Consider the following 23,095-nt stretch of genomic DNA (forward strand, 5'->3'; position numbering starts at 1 on the left):
CTTTGCTGCATGTGCTTAGTTATCTGCTCCATTCATCTCTCTTTAGGTGGATAAATGCCAATGAACTCCAGCTAAACAAACATTTATTTTTGCCTTGCCATGAAAAATAGGACAAGGCACACAGGAGAATGTAAACATACGGCGGGGGTTGTCGCCTGCGCTATTATTTATCACAGACATTATTCCCCAGTATTTGCACAAATCCTATGTCCATAAAGCATCTTCTTAATTCAATTTCTATTCTTTCGGCAGGTCTCCGGGAAGTTGGTTGCGTCGCTTCATTACAGAGTGATTACAAGGCTGCTTAATGTACTGTTTAATTGCAGCCTCCATGGTGAGTGCTTGGTGGCCGCAACATGGCTGGTCCCCATATGGACTCATAACAGGAGATATGCACTGGAACACTGGCTCTGCCCCATCTTCTTGGGAGTTGCTTGAGGATGTTAAGAGGCCATGACAGGATCGGGCTGTTTATTAGTACATTGACATTTAAGCAGTGACACAGATTTTTCCATTCAAGCGAAAATCTCATTACTGCTTGGTGTGGACACATTCCTGGAGATATCAGCAAACCCTCTCCAAAAGACCACCTCTTTGAGAAGACCACTTCCTTATCAGATTTCCCACTTCCATCATATATGATGCATGCTGCCCATCCTCTTTGAGAAGATAACTTTTCTAGAAGACCATTTTTCAATGCCTTTTTAGGTGGTCATCTCGAAAAGGTTTCACTTTGTCTACTTTGCCAGTCAGGAAACGTTATACCTCCTTGGAGGAAGTACAAGCCTGATGTGACTCTATCGTCCATGCAGAACAAAACCTCATTTTCCTTTAAAGACTTCCCAGAACTTGAAGAATTCTTAGGCCAGACCAGCGGTCTGATGACACCACACTTGGATGATACAATCGACAAAGATCTGGAAGGAGACTATGTGGACCTTTTAGAAACTGCTGTCCCGGCAGATAATAAATCCATTTCTTGCCACCAGGAAATGGGGGATTCTTCTAGGGTTCCAAAAGTCAACGGAGATCCTATTTCAAGTGTTGCTAATAATAAGTGGGTGTGTGGGAGAACTCAAACCAGTGAGGAAGGGGTGTGTACCCCATGCCTTAGAAGAAAACTCAACAAAGATCTGAATGTCAAGGAAACCAAGTGTCGTTTCCGTCAGTCATACCTTGCAGCTCTAAAAAATCCGATTAAGTTTATCTCGACACCTATGGCTGAGATTTTAGAAGAAGCGGTGGGTAGGTCCAGCACATTTGCTGCCTTGGAAAGCCCTATATGTTCCCGTCGTAAACCTCAGAACCAAACATCTTCCAGGCTTTTCCTTGGTAAAACAGACTCAAAATCTGGAGATATACAAGTACCAGGTGCTTCAAGAAATCAAAAATTGACTTCTTCTCTTGGCTCAGACTCTTCTTCTCCATCCCTTGTACACAGATTCTCTTTTCTAAAAGGACAACGTAGTTCCTCATCATCGGGAGATGGCCTTACCATGGATAACAGCTCAAATCAATATGGTGGAACTTGGAGGAGGGTATCTGCAGTCTGCTCTCCTAGACTTAGCCGGGCCAAGTTCTCCGCAAAAGGTATCTGTAAGATGATGAGTGCTCTTTCCTATATGCAGGAATTATTCCAATATGTCTTAATCTATTTAGTGGATTATAAAATTAGTTGAATGAGTAGACTTCTTATTCTTGACCTGCCAAGTATCTCAGTTTCAAGTATAGATGACCCTGAAGATCGTGTACTAGTTTGATTTCATGACATATTGCTTTTCTTTGTGTATGTTGTATATAGGGTACGGACAATATAGGGGCAACCTGATACTTGAGGGATAGTTAAACTGCTTTTACGTTGCGATCTTTTTGACAATCTTGTGTTTACATTCACAAAGACCACGGTTATAGCACAGCTGCAGATCAACCATGCGTGCAGTCCTCAAATAGTACATCAATGACTAATGTGTCAACCACATGTTTCTGACAGCTCAGACGTTTCTCACCCACCATATAAACAAGCAATCTACTTCAAGAGTAGTATGTTTCATGGGTTACAACTTTTATGATGTATCTTTCCCTAAAAACATTGCTTCCAGGGGAGTATCGATCTGTAATACTGTGTCATACAGTAAAGGGGCACTGTAGGGGTAACATAAGTTAGATAAACTCATTAAAGGTGCCATCAGGCAACATCATTTTACCTCTTGCCAGATTCTACCAGTGCAGCATATCGGGTTTTGGTTGGTTCTGATTTGGGGTCACCAACCAGCACCTGAGTCAATTCGCCTTCTCCTCCATGTTTGCTAGTATTACCTGTACCATTGGTGTTTGACAGGCTATTCCTTAATAATAGTAATACCAACCCCCATAGTACAGGCATCTATTTTGAATATGAGAGAGGAGGAAGCAGGCAGATTGATTTGGGTGCAGGCTGCTGGTTCCCATTATTAAGAGTCATATCCACCCTGGAAATCCAAGGCGTAGCACTGATAGAACCTAGCCCAGAAATAGGTAACATATGGCCTCTTTAAGTTGTAAAGGAACCTGCTGAATTAATCTGCGGTAAAGTGAGACATTGCTACTGAAATGTGGAGACTTCATTGGTTATTTTGTCATATTGGATGGGTAGAATAGCCCAGCATGCAGCACTGTTCTTTGTGTCATTCCACTTGACACCCAGAAGTGCAACTTAAGGCTCTTGGGCCCCAGTGCGAAATAGGTAATGGAGCCCATACCTGCATTTAGTATAGAAGCATGTTTTTTTTTAATGCAGATTGTGAGCCCCACATAGCACTAACAATGTACATTCTTCCCTGTCAGTATGTCTTTTTGGAATATGGGATGGAAATCCATGCAAACATGGGGTGAGCATACAAACTCCTTGCAGATGGTTTTTTGCCCTTGGTGGGATTTGAACACTAGTAGAGATGAGCGAGTACTGTTCGGATCAGCCGATCCGAACAGCACGCACGCATTGAAATGTATGGACGTAGCCAGCACGCGGGGGGGTAAGCGGACGGCCGGCGTCAAAGTGGAAGTACCAGGTGCATCCATTCATTTCAATGCGTGCGTGCTGTTCGGATCGGCTGATCCGAACAGTACTCACTCATCTCTAAAACTAGGACTCCAGTACTGCAAGGCAGCAGTGCTATCTACTGAGCCACCGTGTGGCCCCTGTATAGAAGCATGGTTTATCGGGCAGGGGCACTCTCAGGGTTCAGGGTCCAGGGCCCAGTGGTGACTGCTACTACTGCACCCCCTATAGCTATGCCCTTAGTGAAACCCTGACTGACCTGAGTATATCATGTGACATTTGTAATGGTAACCAAACCATGATGTTAGTGTGAACACAGTCTTAGTAGTGAGGTTTCTTCATCATTGCTATTTTGCATAGTACATTCTAGAGCCCAATGAAATGTTGTAAGGGTGACAATGTCACCTATCTGTAGTGTCATGGAGGTCATTGTCATTTGTAAGTTGCATTCATGAATAAGTCATCACTACTGAGAGGATGATGGTGGCTGGGACTGAATTGGGATATTTTTTTTATAATAGGGGCATCTATTGAAGCTCCTGAGCCTCCAGGACCCCAAAGGTATCATGGATCATGAACAATACTGGTCTCCTCATATGAGGCATAAGTCCTTTTAGGCCATATAAGGTTTACCGGGTTCAGGGTGTGAAGACCACCTCCACACCTACCAATGCTTGGCCCCATGACTGAGTGGCTCCTGTCCTTGATGATGGCCTCTCTTCAAGGAAAAGGTCCTCACACACCACCAACCTTCAGAGTGACATTTTAGTATTTCTAGGCCTTTCAAGTAATGGTATTTCACCTCTTATAGTGGAGAAAGCAACCCAAGTCATAGGGGCTACATTAGTCAATGTGGCAGGATGGCCCTTCAGCCATAGGGGCCTGGTCACAAGTACAGCTGCTATGACTCCATTAATGTCAGTCATATGCATAGATCCTCAAAAAGACCAGAATCTGCGACTCAAGTCCCAGTGGGACACATTCCTTTAATAATTTAGGTTGTGACCCTTTCTAGATTTTATGTATGTATACCCTGTATAGCCTATAAACCTTTGAAGCCGCGATACAACACATCACACATAAAGGCCGTCAATGTATTGCTATTAATTCCCACCCAATTCTGGTGACTGAAGAAAGGTCCAAATGTTTAGTGACCTTCCCCAGGAGGCGGACATTATTTTTAATAAGTGTTGTGTCCTACCAGTTATTGCACTTTTACAAAGTGTTAGTAAATCACCCTCATTACATGTGATCGCTCAACCTCCCAGCAGGTCAGGACCACAGTCGATCAAAAAGTCATTTATAACCCAACGTCCGTGTCCTTCAGTGCTGTACCCTGTGATTTCTGCAGGTAATGCCGGCGTTCAGGCTTCATGCGAGAGGCGCATAATTCTACGGTGCACGGGTTATACCTACAATATAGGGTTTTACAGGCTGACATTTTCAACAGTGATAGAGTAATATATGGTCTGTGAAAGTAACATGCAGGGAGATTTATCGGTTTACTGACGAACAGGGGTAAATAGCATAGAGATATAGAACTAATGTATATTGCTGTATAGCGTATGAGCCGTATGGGTCCAAACCTAATTTCAGTAGTTATGTGGTTCATTGCAACAGCTAGGAGGCGTCAGACCTTGAACAGAGGGCATTTTAGGAAACGCTGTCAAATATTGTATAGTCATTGGAAGTACATAGGGGATGTTAGCGAAATGGCTTATACCTTTACCAATGTCATGATCTAAGGGTCCTTTAATCGTCATCGCACTTGGTGAGATGACCATATGGACAGTGGCGTAACTAGGAGTGGCGGGGCCCGTGGCAAACTTTTGACTTGCCCCCCCCCCCCCCGACCAACGCCGAAGACCTCGACCGACCCCCTCCTCCGCATTTCTGCATGCTCTATTATGCCCCTAGTGGCCCCTGCACACAGTATTATGCCCCTTAGTGGCCCCGGCACACACTATTATGTTATTATATTACTATATTATTATTATATTATATTACTATATTATTATTATTATATTACTCAGTATTATGCTCCACTGTGGACACCCATAAACAATTATTATACTCTGGGGTCTTTTGAGACCCCAAAGTATAATAATTGGAGACCCGGGGGGAACAAAAACATTAAAAAACCACTGTTACTTACCAGTTCCCTGTTTCCGCTACAGTCCTCCGCTGTTGTCCTTCTTCAATGACGTTGGACGTCACATGACCCGGGACGCAGGCTGGGTTCATGTGACGTCAGAGAAGTCAGACAACTAGGCCTGAAGCCTGCCTTAGATCATTATACTCGGGGGTCTGCAAAGACCTCAGAGTATAATGATAGTCTTTGTGGGGCCCACGGTGTCACATACTGATCCCAGCCCAGCCAGGATCGGTAAGTAAATAGGGCCCGTTACCGGCTGGAGTTACTCTAGCCAGTAACGGCCTATAAAGAAAAAAAACGCGGCTGTCGCCGGGCCCCCTAATGTCTCGGGCCCTGTGGCAGCCGCTACCACTGCTACCCCTTTAGTTACGCCACTGCATATGGAACATCCAGGCAGAGTATTAAGAAAATTTGTTTTGGGTGTCTTCAACATATTTTACCCCAGTACTTTACCCCAACTGCAAAATGATACTCATGTGGGTTCAAGAAGTTGAGAAGAAAGATGATTTTTGGTGGGGTGTTCAACTGAGTTAATGGGTATCTGTCAATAGGAAACTCAATATCAAACCAGTCACTCTACATCAGAGGGAACATTATACTGAGCGCCATCACACCTTTGAGATAGTCCAAAATGTAACGTTTCCTCTAAAAAACTATTTTAGAAATATGCAAATTAGGCTCAAGTGCAGTGGAATCTATGACACGCCCCCATTGCACTTGAATGTTATGTGCATACTACTGAATGTTTGTTTGTTTTTTTAAATCCCACTGACAGTAGTCCAGGAAGGTGAAATACAGGGAATTATATGTTAGGCCACTGTGGTCATATGTCATCATAGGTCATCACATAGCCTAGCATTATGTGATGTATGTGATGTATGTACATGCCACCAGGCACCTTACTAATAGTAGCCTGCTCAGTGGAGGTGATTTAAAAAAAACAAAAACAAAAAAAAAACTTATACTCACTTCTCCTGGGCCTCCAATGGTTCCCAGCATCCTCTTCAGGGCTCTGAGGTCACATGGCGTAATGACGTGCTCACGTGACCACTGGGGCCCAATCACAGGCCCTAGCAGTGACCTTTGGGGCACGTTGTCACAGGAAGAAGATTGAAGACTGAAAAGGATGCTAGAGTGAGTCGGAGAGAGGATGCCCAGGAGAGGTGAGGTAAGGTGAGTATAAGTCTTTGTTATTTTTACACACCTCTCCTGGGCTTCCACCCATTATACTCTGGGGTTTGAGGAGACCCCAGAGTATAATAATAGCACTGAAAAACAACTGTTTGGAGAAAATAATTTTGGGGGGTTTGCATGAAGTGGCTCAAGGAAGGCTTTTGGGAGTATTTTATACTGTGTTAGAGACATTGTGGAACATATTATACTGTGTGGGGACCTCTGTGAAGCATATTATACTGTGTCGTGGCCATTGTGGAGCATATTGTACTGTGTAGGGGCCACTGTGAAACATATTGTACTGTTTGGGGGCCACTGTGGAGCATATAATACTATGTGGGGGCCACTTTGGAGCATATTGAACTTTGTGGGGCCACTGTGGAGCATATTGTACTGCGTAGGGCTCACTGTGGAGCAGATTGTACTGTGTGGGGGCCACTGAGGAGCAGATTGTATTGTGTAGGGCTCACTGTGGAGCAGATTGTACTGTGTAGGGCTCACTGTGGAGCAGATTGTACTGTGTGGGGCCACTGTGGAGCAGATTGTACTGTGTGGGACTACTGTGGTTTATATCACTGAAAGCTCTGTAATGTTTCATTCACATAACTGTGCACATGTCCTGTCTGGTGTTTCAGACTGCAAAAAAAATAGGACATCTCATCATACGGACCCCATTTACAGACCAACAAATGAGGCCCACAAATATGGCTATGATTGTGTAAACAGGGCCTTATTGTGTTCTTCTTTTAAGAAAAAAACATGTTAATATGAGTTGCTTTTACTCAAATAAAACCTCAGTATTACGGTTACATTGCTGTGTTGGCACTTTGCGATAAATTAGTGGGTTTTGCATTGCAGTTTGGGAACTTGGTTTCTAAAAGGTTCGGCATCACTGCTGTACATCTACCCTTTAATCGGGGGAAGAAAAGCAGCAGTGCCTGCAGTGCTCTGTATAGATCTAATATATAGTAAGTTATATACTGTAGTTGGGCTTTCTTCCTAATGCACCTGATCTCATCTGTAGGATATATGTGCACTTATCTACTTTTAGTTCAATCGATCTCCTACTCTTGCCGAGTGTTCCGGATAATAATCTTGCTGTGTACAAGCTCTGTGTATTTTTTCAGGAATCAGATCTCCTCCGGATTCAGAAATAGGCTTTGACCTCATGTGCCCCCTTCAAAAGTACAACATATTTCTGTGACACACAGAACCATAGGCTCCTCTCTGGAATTGGGGTTCACACTGTGTCACATACTTTTAATAGCAATGTCCCAGCTTGGAAGTCATGCCACTTAATGCAGAGTCTTATGCTTTAAGCTATGGTCCTGAATTAAACACTGAATGTATTGGCATCTGTTCTCGGTTATATATATATACATTTTTTTGCTAAAATGTTGTCCTTCTCTTAAGCAGGATCAGCTGCAAATACCAATCCCGGTATTGAGGTGACATCTTCTGTCCAAAAGGTACCATCGAAAACTGGACTATGGGTATCCATTGTAGGATCTCCATCAAGAGGATCCATTCCTTGGGAGACCATTACTGATCTTCCGATCCAGTGCCAGGATCTCAGTGCAAAGTTATTGTATTCTGGAATTGCTTGTCTTCCAGGTTGGTGCAATTGCTGATTTCTATCTTGAGTTATACAGTAGCAGTTTCAGAAAATTTACAGATAACTTTACTATAGTAGAAGTATTTGACCTGTGACCTATTATTAAGATAAGATAAGATAATCCTTTAATAGTCCCACCATGGGGAAATTCAGTGTGTTACAGCAGCATGGGTAATACAGTAATAATACAAGAATACAACATACAAGCTCAGAATAGCAGATAGAAATGATACTAGGAGTCTAGGAAAAGAAAGACTTAAGGATCATTTAGTTCTCTGTGAGGAGTGATCTTCACTTGGCCTCATGTTGATTATACAGCCTGGTCGCGGTTGGGAGGAAGGATCTGCGATATCGCTCCTTCTCACACTTGGGGTGAAGCTGTTGATCACTGATAGTACTGCTCAGTGTTGTCAAGGTCTCATACATGGACAGTATCCTTCAGTCACCGACCACTTGTGCTAGATCCAGGTACTGTACTGTACTGTACGGGGAAGCCATTGGCAGCAATTACACAACTGCTTGGCGTTATTATACAGTATATACATGGAATGATTGTATTATTTGGACAATATATAATGCATTATAAGGAAGGCGTAGCATTGATAGAATTCTCCACAGGGCTCCAGCTGTCCTAAAGTTGGCAAGCAACTATTTCTCTAATTCCCCCATACACATGTACATGTATTCTTCTTTCTCCTGTCAATGGGAGAAAGTCAGGACACTACCATGCACATTAGATGTTATCTGGTCCTTCTAAAATTCATGGAAGTGGTGGTCCTTAAGGCAAACCCGAACCATAACTATCTACAGACCCAACTCCTGGTATGCAAATGTTTAAATATATTCTCCAGTTGTTCTTTTTGGACCTCTCACGTTGACATGCGGAGTGTTCCTGTGCAGTTATCTGAGTCCATTCTACTCTACTATATGTTGACATGTTCATCTTCTTGTAGAAATTCTTTCATGTAAACTTCCAGCATTTCATCCCATGGATGCCATCTGAGACAGCACACATAATGCAAACTATACACACAATATCAATGTTCTGTTTGGGGTTTGGATTTACAGCTATGAAGGTCTAAATTGTGCCCTTACCCCTATTAAGTTCCATGATCTTGGCGTGAACTTAGAACTTGATTCTCAAGGTACAGCCTACACATAGTGCAGCTTGATGTTATCTGTTACACCAGAGCCTGAAAAACTCCCTTAGGCTAAGGCCCCACAGGGTGAAAACGCAGCGCTAAAACACTGCAGGAAGAACCACGGCGTGAACGCATTGCAGTGCTTCCCGCAGCACTTTCAACAGAAAGTTCACGGAGTTTTCCTCCACGGACCTTCTGTTACAATTATATCTATAGGAAAGCCGCCAGCATTTCCACAGATATAATTGACTTGCTACGATTTTCAAAAACCGCAACCGTTTTGGAAATCGCAGCGTTTCCGCGTTGCAATTTTTTTGCGCAAAGTGCGCATGGGATTCGCATGAATCCCATCCACTTTGCAAGTACTGTAAAACGCCATAATTTTTACCGTGGCGTTTCCGCTGCGGCCAAATTGCAGCGTTTTCGGCCAGTGGGCCCCAGCCTTGGGCTAAGGCCCCACACTGTGGAAACGCAGCTTCTTTTGTTGCAGATTTTGTTGCGGTTTTTTGAGCCAAAGCCAGGAGTGGATTGAGCAGAAGGGAGACGTATAAAACTTCCTATATGTTCCCCATTTCTTTAGTAGCCATTTTTGGCTTTGGCTCAAAAAACCGCAACAAAAACTGCAACTAAAAAAGCTGTGTTTCCGCAACGTGGGGCTTTAGCCTTAGGCTTAGGCCGAGGCCCCACGTTGTGGAAATGCAGCTTATTTTATTGCAGATTTTGTTGCCGTTTTTTGAACCAAAGTCAAGAGTGGATTAAGCAGAAGGTAGAAGTATAAGAACTTTAAATATATCTCCCATTCCACTTGCAGACATTCTTGACTTTGGCCCAAAAAACCGCAACAAAATCTGCAACAAAAAAAGGGCTGAGACCCCATATTGCAGAAATGCAGCTTTTTTTGTTGCAGATTTTGCTGCGTTTTTTTTTTTTTTTTGAGCCACAAAAAGAATGAGAAATATCTAGAAAAATCTTACTGCGCAGAAGCTGCTTCTTCGTTGAAGATTTTGCTGCGGTTTTTTGAGCCAAAGCCAGGACTGGATTGATTCAAAGATAGAACTATACGAAGTTTCTATATATTTCCCATTCCTCTTGTAGCCATTCTTGGTTTGGCTCAAACAAATGGAACAATCTGCAACAAAAAAGCAGCTTTTCTGCAGTCTGGGACTTCAGCATATAAAAGGAATTTTCTCACAGCATTCAGGAGTTGAGTGAGGTCGAGTTGGGATCTTGGTGTGTCTGCAGAGTCAACGTGTGAGTTCAGAAGTGGGACCTGGACTGAAGCAAACTACACCAATAACCTTGAGTAGTAAGGTCCGTGTGAGCAGGGTCCAAACAGGAACACTGCTGGAAATGCCCAGTGAAATCATTTGCGACATGCAAATTTGCTCACAAGCTGGAAATTGGCGTTGGTTTTGGGGAGGATTCTGCAGATTCATTCCTGCTTCTGCCTCTGATAGTTTTCAAAGGGATGCAGAGATTGCAGCAGGACAGTGATCAATCTTGCTGCGACTCCCCGCTGATGAAGCCCATTGATTTGGACCCAAACAGCGGCAGAAACACACAAAGTAATACTAGTGCTCTGCATCAGCAATCTGCCACGGATCTCCACCCCAAATGCCTCTTCATTTTCCAATGTGTAAACATAACCTTAATGTGCATTTTTAACCAATATATTGTCAGAAAACCCCTTTATATGTGGAATAAGCACCTGATGGTTTTATTTGCAAGTATTAACCTGATCATTATTATTATAAGGAAGTCGCGATAAACTTGGCCGGGCCATAATCCAAGTGACCACGGATAGCACAGCGTGGGACGCTACGTGGTGCTCAGTCAGAGAAGTGGCGCGGCTCTTCCTCTATCTTTTTTCAGTGGCCAGGTGAGATATGATGTACAAAACGAATAATATAACCTTATAATAATGACAAGTATATATAAGATTGGTTAGATAGATAGATAGATAGATGATAGATAGATAGATAGATAGATAGATAGATAGATAGATAGATGGATGGATGGATGGATGGATGGATAGATAGATAGATAGATAGATAGATAGATAGATAGATAGATAGATAGATAGATAGATAGATAGATAGATAGATGATAGAAGAGATAGGTACGATAGATAGATAGATAGATAGATAGATAGATAGATAGATAGATAGATGATAGATAGATAAAAGATAGATAGGAGGATAGATAGACAGATATATATGAGATATAAAGATAAATATAGATAAGGGATAGATAGAGATAGATAGATAGATAGATAGATAGATAGATAGATAGATAGTAAATAGATGTCATCATCACATTACAATAGATACTGTATAAAAAATAACTGTAAATGATTAATATTGACTGAATATAATAATGTAAAATAATATAAATGACAATATTGTGTGGAATAATAACATGTTTGTTCTTACAGAAAGGAGATAAGAGACCTTGGACTTATGGTTTTAGTAGATGCCAGAAAGCATCCTCCGTCTCCATGCCTCCATGCAGCATTGCAGTGCGCCCAGGTGAGTGTGCAACAAAACTAGACACGGCAGAGATGCATGGAGTCCCTATGGGGTTATCTATATGGCAGAATGTTGCAGGCACCTCTGTGCATGTAGAGGAGAATGTCTTCAGAATATGGCACATGACGGAGAGTTCCATGATTTTTTATACTGGATTCTGCCAGGTACGTCTATTGGCGCCCCCATACAACTTGTGTATTATAACTGCTTGCACAAGGCTGTAGGGCAGAGGTGAGAGCGGTTGTGCCCTGCTGGTGTAGACATGTCTTCATCCCCAGACCACAGTACAGCAATATGATTCACTCTATTAGCAATGAGGATCATCACATTTCATGAACTCTCTACAGACTGACCAAGAAGCTGGAAATTCCCGTCTTTCCACATCCTGATATTACATAAGATTCCTTCAGCGTGTAAGCGGTTAATGTGGAGATATGTGCGATCCAGAGTGCCCAGCCCAAAAGTGACATGTAAGGATTAATTGTACCATTAGGCAGGAGGGTTCCATAAAGTTTATTAGGTGGTAATAACTGAAGCTGCCTGGTAAAGCGAGACCGCTTTCTAATGAGTTTAGACTGCTTCTTTAATGATGTACAGAGTGGATCTAAATATAGGAGATGGAAATACTTCTATTCAAGCCGCATCTATTAATTCCCGGGTAATGATAAATGTGGAATAATTATCTTCCTCCATCAGCACGTCTGGCCTGGAGTCGCCATGATGAACACGCTTATATATGAGGTGCCGCTATCATACTGGTGCTGAATGGCAGGATAAGATGGGGGAAGGGAGCATTAATATTAAACAGGGGTGCAATGAGCTGTTGCTTTAAGAGATTATTCAAATGAGATTTTCACAATAGAGGAATTGGTAGTGGGTGACGGCCATTGTTTTCCCAGCTTCTTCCTGCTCCTTTATTGAGATGCTCTTTGTATTGCATCACTGTAGCAACATACGATAATACCTTAGCATCCATATAAAACGCTGCCAAATCTGTAGCATTGGAACGGCTATAGGGGATATATAAGGAATAAGATTTGGGGGCGGCCCTGCACAGTGATTGACTGTCTGTTATGTATGAGACTGCCAAGTATAGCTAATATACAAATAAGCTCTTTTTGATGGAAAAAGGAAAACATGCTCTAGCACCACCTTATGGAAGGTAATTCCTTATGGATCAATGCCTGGTTCTCCAGAAACCTAGTAATATTGTCTTGGATTAAAGCCAAGACTGAATGTCTCCTTCTAAAGGAAGAGAGACCTATCCACAGACAGCTGTTTTGGAGTTGTTGACCCTCATCATTGTTAAGTAGGGTACTAGTTTGGCTGGGTGAGAGGTCAAAAGGGGAACTATGTCTTCTTTTACAGGTCTATCAGTGTGTAGTGTCTAACAGATCATGCATGCTTTACTAGGAATTCTGGGAAAAGAACATGCAAATAAATTCTTGATGAAATTAAAAAAGCACAACTTGCTCTAGTGCCACCCTTTGGAAATCAATGAGAAAAAAATGACTAAAACTTAACATTTAATCAGCTGGATAAAGTCCAAAAAAGTTCATTCAATATATAAAAAATCTCTAGTAGAATATATAGGCTAACTGAAAAGGGAAGACGCTAGCTTTCTTCTTTTTCTCATTGATTTCTGTACTATATACATGATATCATTTTCCATATTACAATATACTTTAATATCCACCTTTTGGAAAGTAGTGAATTCCTCGTAGAGCATGTAGGATCTGTAAGATTGTGCACATCAAAAGGTGGCCTGCAAAGGAAGTCTCCCTAAGACACCAAACCCCTTCTTACTCATAGCTATGACCTCTCACCAAGCCAAACCAGGACCCTATTTCACAATAAGGGCTCATTCACACTCCGTAAACGCCAGCTTATTCTGAACGTAAAACACAATCAGAATCAGCGGCGTATAAAGCAGTTCCCATTCATTACCATGGGAGCCGGCATACGAGCATACTTTTTTCACTACGAGCAGTCCCATTGAAGTGAATGGGAAGTGCCCGCGTGTACGGCTAGCTCTGCTCCTTCAGAGCCATACACGGGCGTTTACGTAGTGTGAATGAGCCCTAAGGGTGCGTTCACACGGAGTAATGTGCCGTGTGATGTGGCACGTATACAGTGTGTGAGAGTTTGCGCGCCGTAAAAGCTCCCATTGATTTCAATGGGAGCCAGGATCGTATACGCCGCGTTATTTTGCGGCTGCGTGTTTACGTGTCGGAATGAGCGCCACGTTACATTGTGCGAACGGGCCCTAAGTTTTAGAAGAGATGTTTTGGTTTAGATTCAATTCCAGATAAGCCTCACTAGGTTTCTTAGAAAAACAGGCATTGATGTATAGGAAGCTACCTTGTAAAAGATGGCACTAGAGCATGTTGAGGTTTTTTTTTTTTGTTTGTTTGTTTTTAATCAAGTAGAGTTTATTTGTATATCCTTTTCCTAGAATTCCTAGGAGCATACATGGGCTATAAGACTCAACAAATGGTGGCCTGCAAAGACAATGTCTCCCTCTCAGCCTCTCACTTAAACCAAATCAATTCTCTCTAGGCTGCGCTGATGAAGTCCAAACAGACAGAAATGGTGCCGTCCGTAGCTGAGAAATTGATTTGGTTATAACCTCGCATTATACAGTGAAGACTTCTGGGAAGTCGGGCATGTTGTTCAGGGTGCTTGCTATAGAGGGCAGCATAACAGAGGCACTGTCTCCCTGTTTACATCTTAGGAGACAGATTTGCATATTCTTCCCATGTTCGCTTGCAGTGGAGCAACTATGGCTGTATAAGTCTCCACACACCTGAGAAGGTGGTCTCTCCCTAAGGATAGACGTTATCCCCATAATAATGTCTCCCTAAGGAGACATACTACCCCTTCTGATCTACAGAAATCACCATCGATCACCGATAGGACCGCCTACTGGACTCCTAAGAATCGAAACGACGGGTTATACTGATTCTTTTTCTACAAAGTTATATATCAATTTGCTCAGCCCCTCCTGCTTTATAACATGATGAGATATAATCACGAAACCTTCTCACCAAGACAAAATTTTTGCAGAAACCAGTCGTTAAATTCCCCTTACAGAGTCTAAAGGAGATACTTAGCACAAGAAAGTTAAGTCATCCCTTAGACCCACTGTGCCCTCATGCTAAAAATCCCAGACGCCTATCTCATGCTGCTTGCATAACTTACCGCCAGCATAATACAGGATACAAGCAGCGCCGCCATTGACCGAGCAGCTTATATTAGACGGATTTTAGATGGGGAGGGAATACCCACTAATGAGCGAGACTTCCTTTAAGAGGATTTTATTGCGGAAGACTACTTTTAATTGCAAACCAAGGCTTTTAATGAGTGCCGCAGTGCAGTTAGCGGGACCGATCCTGTCTGGGGAGGACGGCATGCTGGTAATTGTGGTGGGTAATTACTGCGTAATAATTCCATCAGCGCACACTATTGTCTGCGGCATTGACTGATTCAGGAACTAGCCCACCTCTTCCTAAGAAGCTATTAGAAGGGGATTATTTAATAGGCTCCTTCTCCTTTATCTTAAGGTATTTGTTTCTCTTTAACATTCACGTCGGCATTAAGTATGCATTGCAATAGGCTCCTATGAAACAAAGGCAATCGCTTAGGACAATTCTGCCTTAGGCCTCATTCACATGGCTATATTATGACTGCAGAGTTGTATATAGTCGTATAACTGTGTCTATAGAAGTTGATGGCCCCATACATTAGCTCCATATGCCTGCGATTTCATACAAAAGACGGCTTTTGTATCAGATCTTAATGTATCAGCCCAGTGACAATGGAAATCAGCAAGGAAAAAAATGTAATGCCCCCTATTGGTCTATTATTAGGTTACAGGAGGCACAATGTGTAAAAATAATAATAATAATAATAATAATAATAATAATATAAAAAAATTAAGACAAAAAAATAAGTAAAACTGCTACGTATACTTCCCTACGTTCAGAGGGCTGAAAGAAGGACAAAAGATGTGGCACATACTATGAAATAAGGAATTTGGGTATGATAAGCCACACCCCAGACTTCTTCCACTTTGATCCCACCCACACAATATAATGCCCTATTAGTGGCTTGTACATGATATTATAACCCCCTTGGGGTACTCACACGGTATAATGTCCCATTTAGTGTATAATATTGGAGTTTACTGTCCTCCTCGTTGTGGCCCCACAATATAATGTCCCCAATTTATAGCACTATCATTGTGGCCCCCATATCCGCTTCCATTGGCCCCCACAATACAAAGCCCCATCCATGTGCCCCCACAATATAAAGGTGACTTCCTTGTGGTTCCCATACTATAATGTCCCTCGTCTGGGCTCCCAGTCAGTGTACTCTCCTCCTGACCAGGATCCCCAAACTGACACTGGACACCACTTTGGAAGGTGCCTGGAGCAGCAGAGCCAATCCCAGAAGAGCGGGGTTGGGCCGTGGCTGACAAGAACCAATCAACACTTCACCAATGTATTTAACTCATCTAACACCATCCAGAATAGCGGGACAGTCCTAAAAATCTTGGACTGTCCCACTGAATCCAGGACTGTTGGAGATATGACAACATCCTCATCAGAGGTTCTAGTCCCACTCCCAGTGATACAAACCTATGCCCCTCCTTTTTTTTTCATTTTACTATTTTAGATGGCTATAACATAAATTATTGACTAATTCCCTACCAATATCCTGCTGCTCCTTTGCCACGCATTACCCTGCTGGTCTCCATACCTTGGCCTCCAGTGATGAGATGACAAGGACATGTAGCCCAGGGAGCCATGACCTTGCTGGACCCGAGAGGCAATGGCACAGGAGTGGTAGGGAGTCGGTAATGTAAGTATTACTCATTTTCTTATTTCAAGGGGCTTGACAATCCCTTTAAGAGGACACAAAGCAAAGAAAATACATTAATAGAACTATAACCTGACCGTCTCACTTCACTTTTCAGGCTTCCGCTCCCGGTTCTATTCAGAGCACTGTCATTCTTGTAGATAAGGAAACTGCACCACAGCTGGACAGGATACCAGGGCTACAGGTAAGTCCCTGTTTTAATCCTTTCTTTCACAACTTTGCATTGTGATCAGATCTCTATAGAAATGGGCTGTTATTAGGTAAATAGATGTGAGTTGCAATACCAGACACAGCCACTGGCAGGAGTGGCACTGTTCTTGAAAGAAACAATACTGTTTTTGTAAGTATATCCAATCCCTTTAAGGCTGTATGTTCCTTGTCTATAGCTAATACATGTATGTAATAAGGAATCTGTTAATATTTTACACTGACAAGTTGTCTTTGTATCTATAGGTGGAAATCCTGACATCTCTGAAATCTCTAGGCAGATATGTGGACATTGGCCAGCTGACCTGGGACCTCGGAGGCACCTACCCCTACTGCCACAGCGAGTGGGTCCAATTTTATCAGGTGCCATTGCCTGCTAAGAATAAATATTTTGCAGCTTAGTCTTTGTATTGTAGCATCTTCTGTCACGTCTTACGTTTTGAGTTCTCCTGTGAGTCTCTCTTGTATGTCAAGAACCTTGATCAGTAAGACGGCTGTCAGGAATACGCTTGTTCTACCGGATTTACATGATCTGCAGTACATGTTCTCAAGTCTCCGTGGCTTTATTAAGGTATTTTCTGTGTGATCTGACATAAGGTGAAGCTATACAAGATCTGTGGTTAGGGACCTTAAAATAAGGAGGAAAACCTTTACAATTCTAATGCTCGATGCTGGGGTGAAAAAAGAGCCGTAACATTAAAACCAGCGAATAAAATGATCTGGTGACAATGACACCTGACAAGGCATGACATATATAAGAAGGCAAGTGAACAGCCAGTTCTTGAAGTCGATATATTGGAAGCAAAAAAATGGGCAAGTGTAAGGATCTGGGCGACTTTGCCAAGGACTAAATTATGATGGCTAGACAACTGGGTCAGAACATCGCCAAAATGGGGTGTTCTTGTGGGGTGTTCCCAGTGTGCAGTAGTTAGTAATACACCGACCAAACTAGCAACACAGCCATGGACACACAAAGCGTATTGATGTAGGTGCGGAAGCAGTGGCGTAACTAGAAGTGGCGGGGCCCCGTGGTGAACTTTCGACATGGGGCCCCCCCCTTGCTGACCAACACCGAAGACCTCGACCGACCGACCCCCGCCGTATTCCTGCGCGCTCTGTTATGCCCCTAGTGGCCCCTGAACACAGTATTATGTCCCATAGTGGCATAGTACACAGTATTATGCCCCATAGTGGCCCCTGCACACAGTATTATGCCCCATAGTAAAACCCTGTTACTTACCTGTCTCCGGCTCCGCTGTAGTCTTCGGTAGTGTCGGCCATTTTAAATGACGTACAGACGTCACATGACCCGGGCTGCAGGTCCCGGTCAAGTGACATCAGGGACATCACACAACTAGGCCCCATGCTTGTATGGAGTGTGAAGAGGTAAGTAACAGTGTTTGTTATGTTCTCTTATCTCTCCCGGACCTCCGATCATTATACGCGGGGGTCTGAAAAGACCCTTGAGTATAATAATAGTGCTTGTGGGGGCCCGCGGCGTCACTTACTGATCCCGGACCCTGCCAGGATCGGTAAGTAAATAGGGACCATAATGGCCTATTAAGAAACAAAAAGCGCAGGGGTAGCAGCTGTCACCGGGCCCCTAAAGTCCCGGGCCCTGTGGCAGTCGCTATCCCTGCTACCCCGGTAGATACACCACTGTGCAGAAGGAAGGCTACAACAGCTGGAGCAAAAATTGCTTAAAAACGCTAGCAAAGCGAGCATCAGAAATGGACCAATAGCAGAAGGTGGACTGGGATGATAGATTGTATTTTCTTTTACCTTGTGCAGAAGGCTGGGTTTGTGCATGTCGTTTACTTAAGTATTGGGGAAAAGCAAGTCAACGGGGGCTCTGTGATGTCCCAGACAATGTCCTCCTGGGAAGTCTTTGGTCCTGGAATTCATAGTAACATAGCAGAAGTTGGACTAAGGCCTGGTTCACATCTGCGTTCGGTATTCTGTTTGGAGAGTCCATCATAGTCTATGGGGTCCGTGTGGTTTCTTTGCTAACTGCTTTTTAATACATTCAGTATTCCATTCGGGGGGTCCCCAAGCAGACTCCCCGAACAGAATACCAAACACAGTTGTGAACCAGGCCTAAGTTTCAAGTCCATCAAGTCCAACCTGCAACCATACAGTTGATCCAAAAACCCCATAACACTGATGCCTATTACCCCAAGTCCAAATCCAGTATAAAATCCCAGATCAATTTGCAATCTCTAAATTCTAATACCCATAACCTGTGATATTTTCCTATCATGAAAGATCTCAAGGACTATCTTGAACTTTAACAATGAATCCACCTTCTCAACATCCCTTGGTAGTGAGTTCCATATCCTCACTGCTCTTACAGTGAAGAATCCTCTTCTATATTGCTGCTGCTGTTTTCTCCTACAGACGTAGTGGGTGTCCCCTTGCCATTGTTACAAGTCTAGGAGTAAAAAGATCATTAGAAAGTTCTTTGTGTTGTCCCTTCATGTATTTCTAGATTGTGATCAGATCTCCCCATAGATGTCTTTTTTCCAAATGGAGTATCCCCAATAAACTGCATGATGTGGATGTTACTATGACACGCAGCACCTACTGAAACATTTCTACAAACCAAGTACACCCCTTATGGCTGTGGCCTCTTGCAGCAGTATGATTTGAGAAACATGGCCAAGAGCTCAAGATGTTGACTTGGTCTTCAAAGTCCTCAAACCCCTTTATGAGCCGGCAAAGAACTGATAAGTATCAACTGTAATACATGGACGGGCCTTAGCAATTACTATCTTGTTCCTTCCACTTTACCTCCTTGTCTTACGTGTTTTGTCCTCATGCTCAATGCTTCTTCTGTGGTCTTCTCATGGTGCCTGTGGGAGGGACACAAGCATGCCTGTGCTGTATTGAGATGCAGTCTACTGTACAGCATATACAGTAGTTGAAATTGTTATACATTTACCATTCATCTTTCTCATAGTGATCTTGTTTTATGTATTCCAGAAGCTTGATGCTTTCTCAGCAGATCTCCGAAAAGCCTCGGACTTACTGCAACATGCCATTCAAGAACTGGGTGAAGGCAGCACACTACAGGATTCCAAAGTAAGAGTCAGGTCCCAAAAATTCAGTTGTGACATACAAATTCTAAAAAGTAAGAATGTTTTCTGAAATAGAAGAGTTAATAGTTTATTTTTGTCCATTAAATCAGAGAAAAGAGAAATGTAAATCCCATCAATGTTTGGTGTGACCTCTGCCCTCCATCAGTTTTTCTCGGTACACTCAGAGACAGTTTTTGGCAGAGCTCGGCAGGGAGGTTGTTCCCGCCATCTTGGAGAACTAAGCACAGATCTTCAGTGGATGTAGGCTTGCTCCAATCCGTCTGTCTCTTCACGTAACCCCAGATAGACTGGAGGATGATGAGATCAGGGCTATATCTGTGGGGGCCATATCACTTTCAGGACTCCTCGTCCAAAGGGTAAAGGTCACGCCAAATATTAATGGGATTTACATTTTTCTTTTCTTCATTTACAAAATTTTGTTAATTGGCAATAATAAACTATTAAGACTTTTGTGACGTGCTATAGACACTGTATGTCTTAGATTTGCTGAACAAATATTTTAATATGTATCTTCATAGGAAGCAGAAGAAAGAATGGTTCAGTACCGGGAACTGATGAAGGTGGTTTTAAGCGACTCTCGTTTAGTTTCTCTACAGCGGGAAGGAGGGACAACATTGGCTAGACTTCGCAAGGAGGCAACTCGCTTCTACTGCTCGCAGGATGTCAGGTAATGTAGAAAATATCCGCCTATTTGGTTAATGTGCTAGTATATAGCTAAATATAAAGAATATGTCTTGTGTATGCTATTTTAGTTATGTTTATTAGGTACAAACCTGTACGAAAGAAATATTTGGCACAATTTATAAAGACTGGTGTCTCCTACTGCACTGGAGGAACATGAGCCTAATTTATTAAAAGTATCACCCTTCTTAGTAAATTAGGTAACCTCATGCCCCCCCATGTGCCTGAATTATACTAAATTCTAGTCAATTTTTTTTTACACTCTCACTTTTCAGAAAAGTGCCATGAATGACGCATCAAAAGTCAAAATTTTTGGTGCAAAAAAGTCTGTGACTAAAATGTATCACTTTTATCATATAGGTTATACCAGAAATTCATTTTAAATGTGTGAAAAATCTTCCTCCATTGTGTTTTTAATGGCACATAAAGCCAAGTGACCATAGATTCATAAAGTCTACTGAAAAAAGATAGACTGCTCCAGTGACCCAGGATGCATATTATATTATTTAGGCCTTCATTAGTAAAAGAGATTTGTCAGATTATCTCCTACACTGTAATGATAATGAGAAGACTCTGTTGCCTTGTCCTAGTCTACACAGCAAAGCCGACACTTGTGCTTATTATGTATGCTCCAGTGACTATTAATGAATATCCTGCGTCATCTAGGACTTCACTAGCACCAGAGATAGGTCAGCTGTCATTTAATTCCCTGCACTTTAATGATAATTAGATAACTCTGTTGCACTGTCCCAGTCTACACAGCAAAGCTGACAATTGTTCTTATTATGTATGCTCCAGTGACTAAGGATGAATATCCTGCCTCATCTAGGCCTTCACTAGTACAAGAGATTGGTTAGCTGTCATTTAATTCTCTGCACTATAATAATAATAATGAGAAGACTCTGTTGCTTTGTCCTAATCTACACAGCAAAGCTGACACTTGTGCTTATTATGTATGCTCCAGTGACTATGGATGAATATCCTACCTCATTTAGGCTTTCAATAGTACAAGAGATTGGCCAGCTGTCATTTAATTCCCTGCACTCTAATGATAATGAGATGACTCTATTGCACTGTCCCAGTCTACACAGCAAAGCTGACAATTGAATTTATTATGTATGCTCTAGTGACCATTGTAAAAACTGGATTTCTTATTGTATGAATATTATCAGAAATTTTTTTGAAAAATTACAATTTATTTAATAAAATCTATTTACAATAGAACTCATTAAAATACTATGAAATGTTTAATGTTTGATGATATGTTTTTGATGACTAGTTCGAGCAAAGCAGAATTACAGTACTTGCTTCTGTGACCTGCATCTTTTAAGACATGTACTTTTACATCAGGCTGGAGATCACTGACATAGATTAATAAAATAGACACCTACAACTGGTTGATGCACTTAACACCGTAAGGAGGAAGCAGAGAGTGATAGTTACAGGCTGAGAAAATTATATGGCGCAGGTGTTTCACAGCGTGTGGTCGCGAAAAACAGTTGCTTAGAGCTAAATCAGGGGTTCTGAAAAATCTGTTCCAATAGGCTTTTACATAATACGTAACCCACTTATGAGTAAAATCGTTACCTAATGTTAGGGACCTGTATGAGCAGTAGGTGTGAAAGAAAGGCTCAATCTCTTTTTGGGAAGTTGTTGACATGTATTGTTCTAGCACACAGAAAATGTAAAGGGAATGAGTCACTATAAAATGGACTATTTTTTAAAAACAAAATTTGTATGTCATATATTTGTAAAAGAATTTTTTGAGAATTTTTGTTTTTCAATTTTCCATGTCAGAATATATATGTATTTTTTTAAGTAATATATTCTGCAATTTTCACCCTGGTCATGAAGCCATATAATAGACTGACACTTAATAATTCTATTGGAGTTTATATTCGGATCATTTACACATACAGGATTACAATAGAAGTTAACACCTCTATAGCTAATACCAGTGATCCATGCACTACTGATAATATTTGATGTCTCAGACTATCTATTCCCCCATCCTGCACAGATCATGCCTAGAGAACTCTCCCGTAGACCTCAATGAGTCAACCCCAGACTATTGCTGCCTATGGTCATGACTATGCTGTAAAGCAGGGGTCAGCAATCTTTGATACTCCAGCTGCTGTGAAACTACAACTCCCAGCATGCTCCATTCACTTCCATGGGAGTTCCAAAAACATCATGGCAAGTATGCATGCTGGGAGTTGTAGTTTTACAACAGCTGAAGTCCTGAAGGTTGCCCACCTTTGCTGTAAAGCAAGTCACTGAATATTGTTAACTGAGCAGAGAAGAAGCTTAGGCAAAATGGCCAACCCCCATAATCATGTACAGAAAATAGAATGTAAAAAAATTCAACAATCAGAAAATAATAACAAATTAGAAAAAAATGATAGATTTCATCTGGTTTTAATAAATAAAAAAAAAATTGTGATACATTCCTTTAAATTTTTTTAATTAGATTTGTCTATTTGGGTTATTTCCCCTCCCATTGCTGCTGTTTGTAATTCTACTTTATATTTCTTTATGACTACCAAGTGGGTGGCCCCTTCCTGATGAGATATCAAAG

The 23,095-nt window shown here is 42.0% G+C and overlaps 2 protein-coding genes across 3 annotated transcripts in view; one reads left to right on the forward strand and one right to left on the reverse strand.

The window, feature by feature from the left end:
- Positions 1 to 23,095, reverse strand: part of RPRD1B (regulation of nuclear pre-mRNA domain containing 1B) — a 382,003-nt gene that overhangs the window by 122,324 nt on the left and 236,584 nt on the right. The gene's annotated exons all lie outside the window — the stretch shown is intronic.
- KIAA1755 (KIAA1755 ortholog) overlaps positions 1 to 23,095 on the forward strand; it is a 49,327-nt gene that overhangs the window by 2,586 nt on the left and 23,646 nt on the right. Inside the window, exons 2-9 of one of the 2 annotated variants that reach the window (XM_075277453.1) lie at positions 253 to 1,590; positions 7,779 to 7,979; positions 10,878 to 11,001; positions 11,557 to 11,650; positions 16,629 to 16,715; positions 16,985 to 17,101; positions 19,721 to 19,819; positions 20,355 to 20,503. In XM_075277453.1, coding sequence (XP_075133554.1) covers positions 807 to 1,590; positions 7,779 to 7,979; positions 10,878 to 11,001; positions 11,557 to 11,650; positions 16,629 to 16,715; positions 16,985 to 17,101; positions 19,721 to 19,819; positions 20,355 to 20,503 — 1,655 coding nt within the window. In that variant the 5' untranslated portion in view covers positions 253 to 806. The remainder of the gene's footprint in view (positions 1 to 252; positions 1,591 to 7,778; positions 7,980 to 10,877; positions 11,002 to 11,556; positions 11,651 to 16,628; positions 16,716 to 16,984; positions 17,102 to 19,720; positions 19,820 to 20,354; positions 20,504 to 23,095) is intronic. The other variant, XM_075277454.1, reaches the window with a different exon arrangement.

Source organism: Leptodactylus fuscus, chromosome 6 (assembly GCF_031893055.1).
Source record: "Leptodactylus fuscus isolate aLepFus1 chromosome 6, aLepFus1.hap2, whole genome shotgun sequence".
NCBI lineage: Eukaryota > Metazoa > Chordata > Amphibia > Anura > Leptodactylidae > Leptodactylus > Leptodactylus fuscus.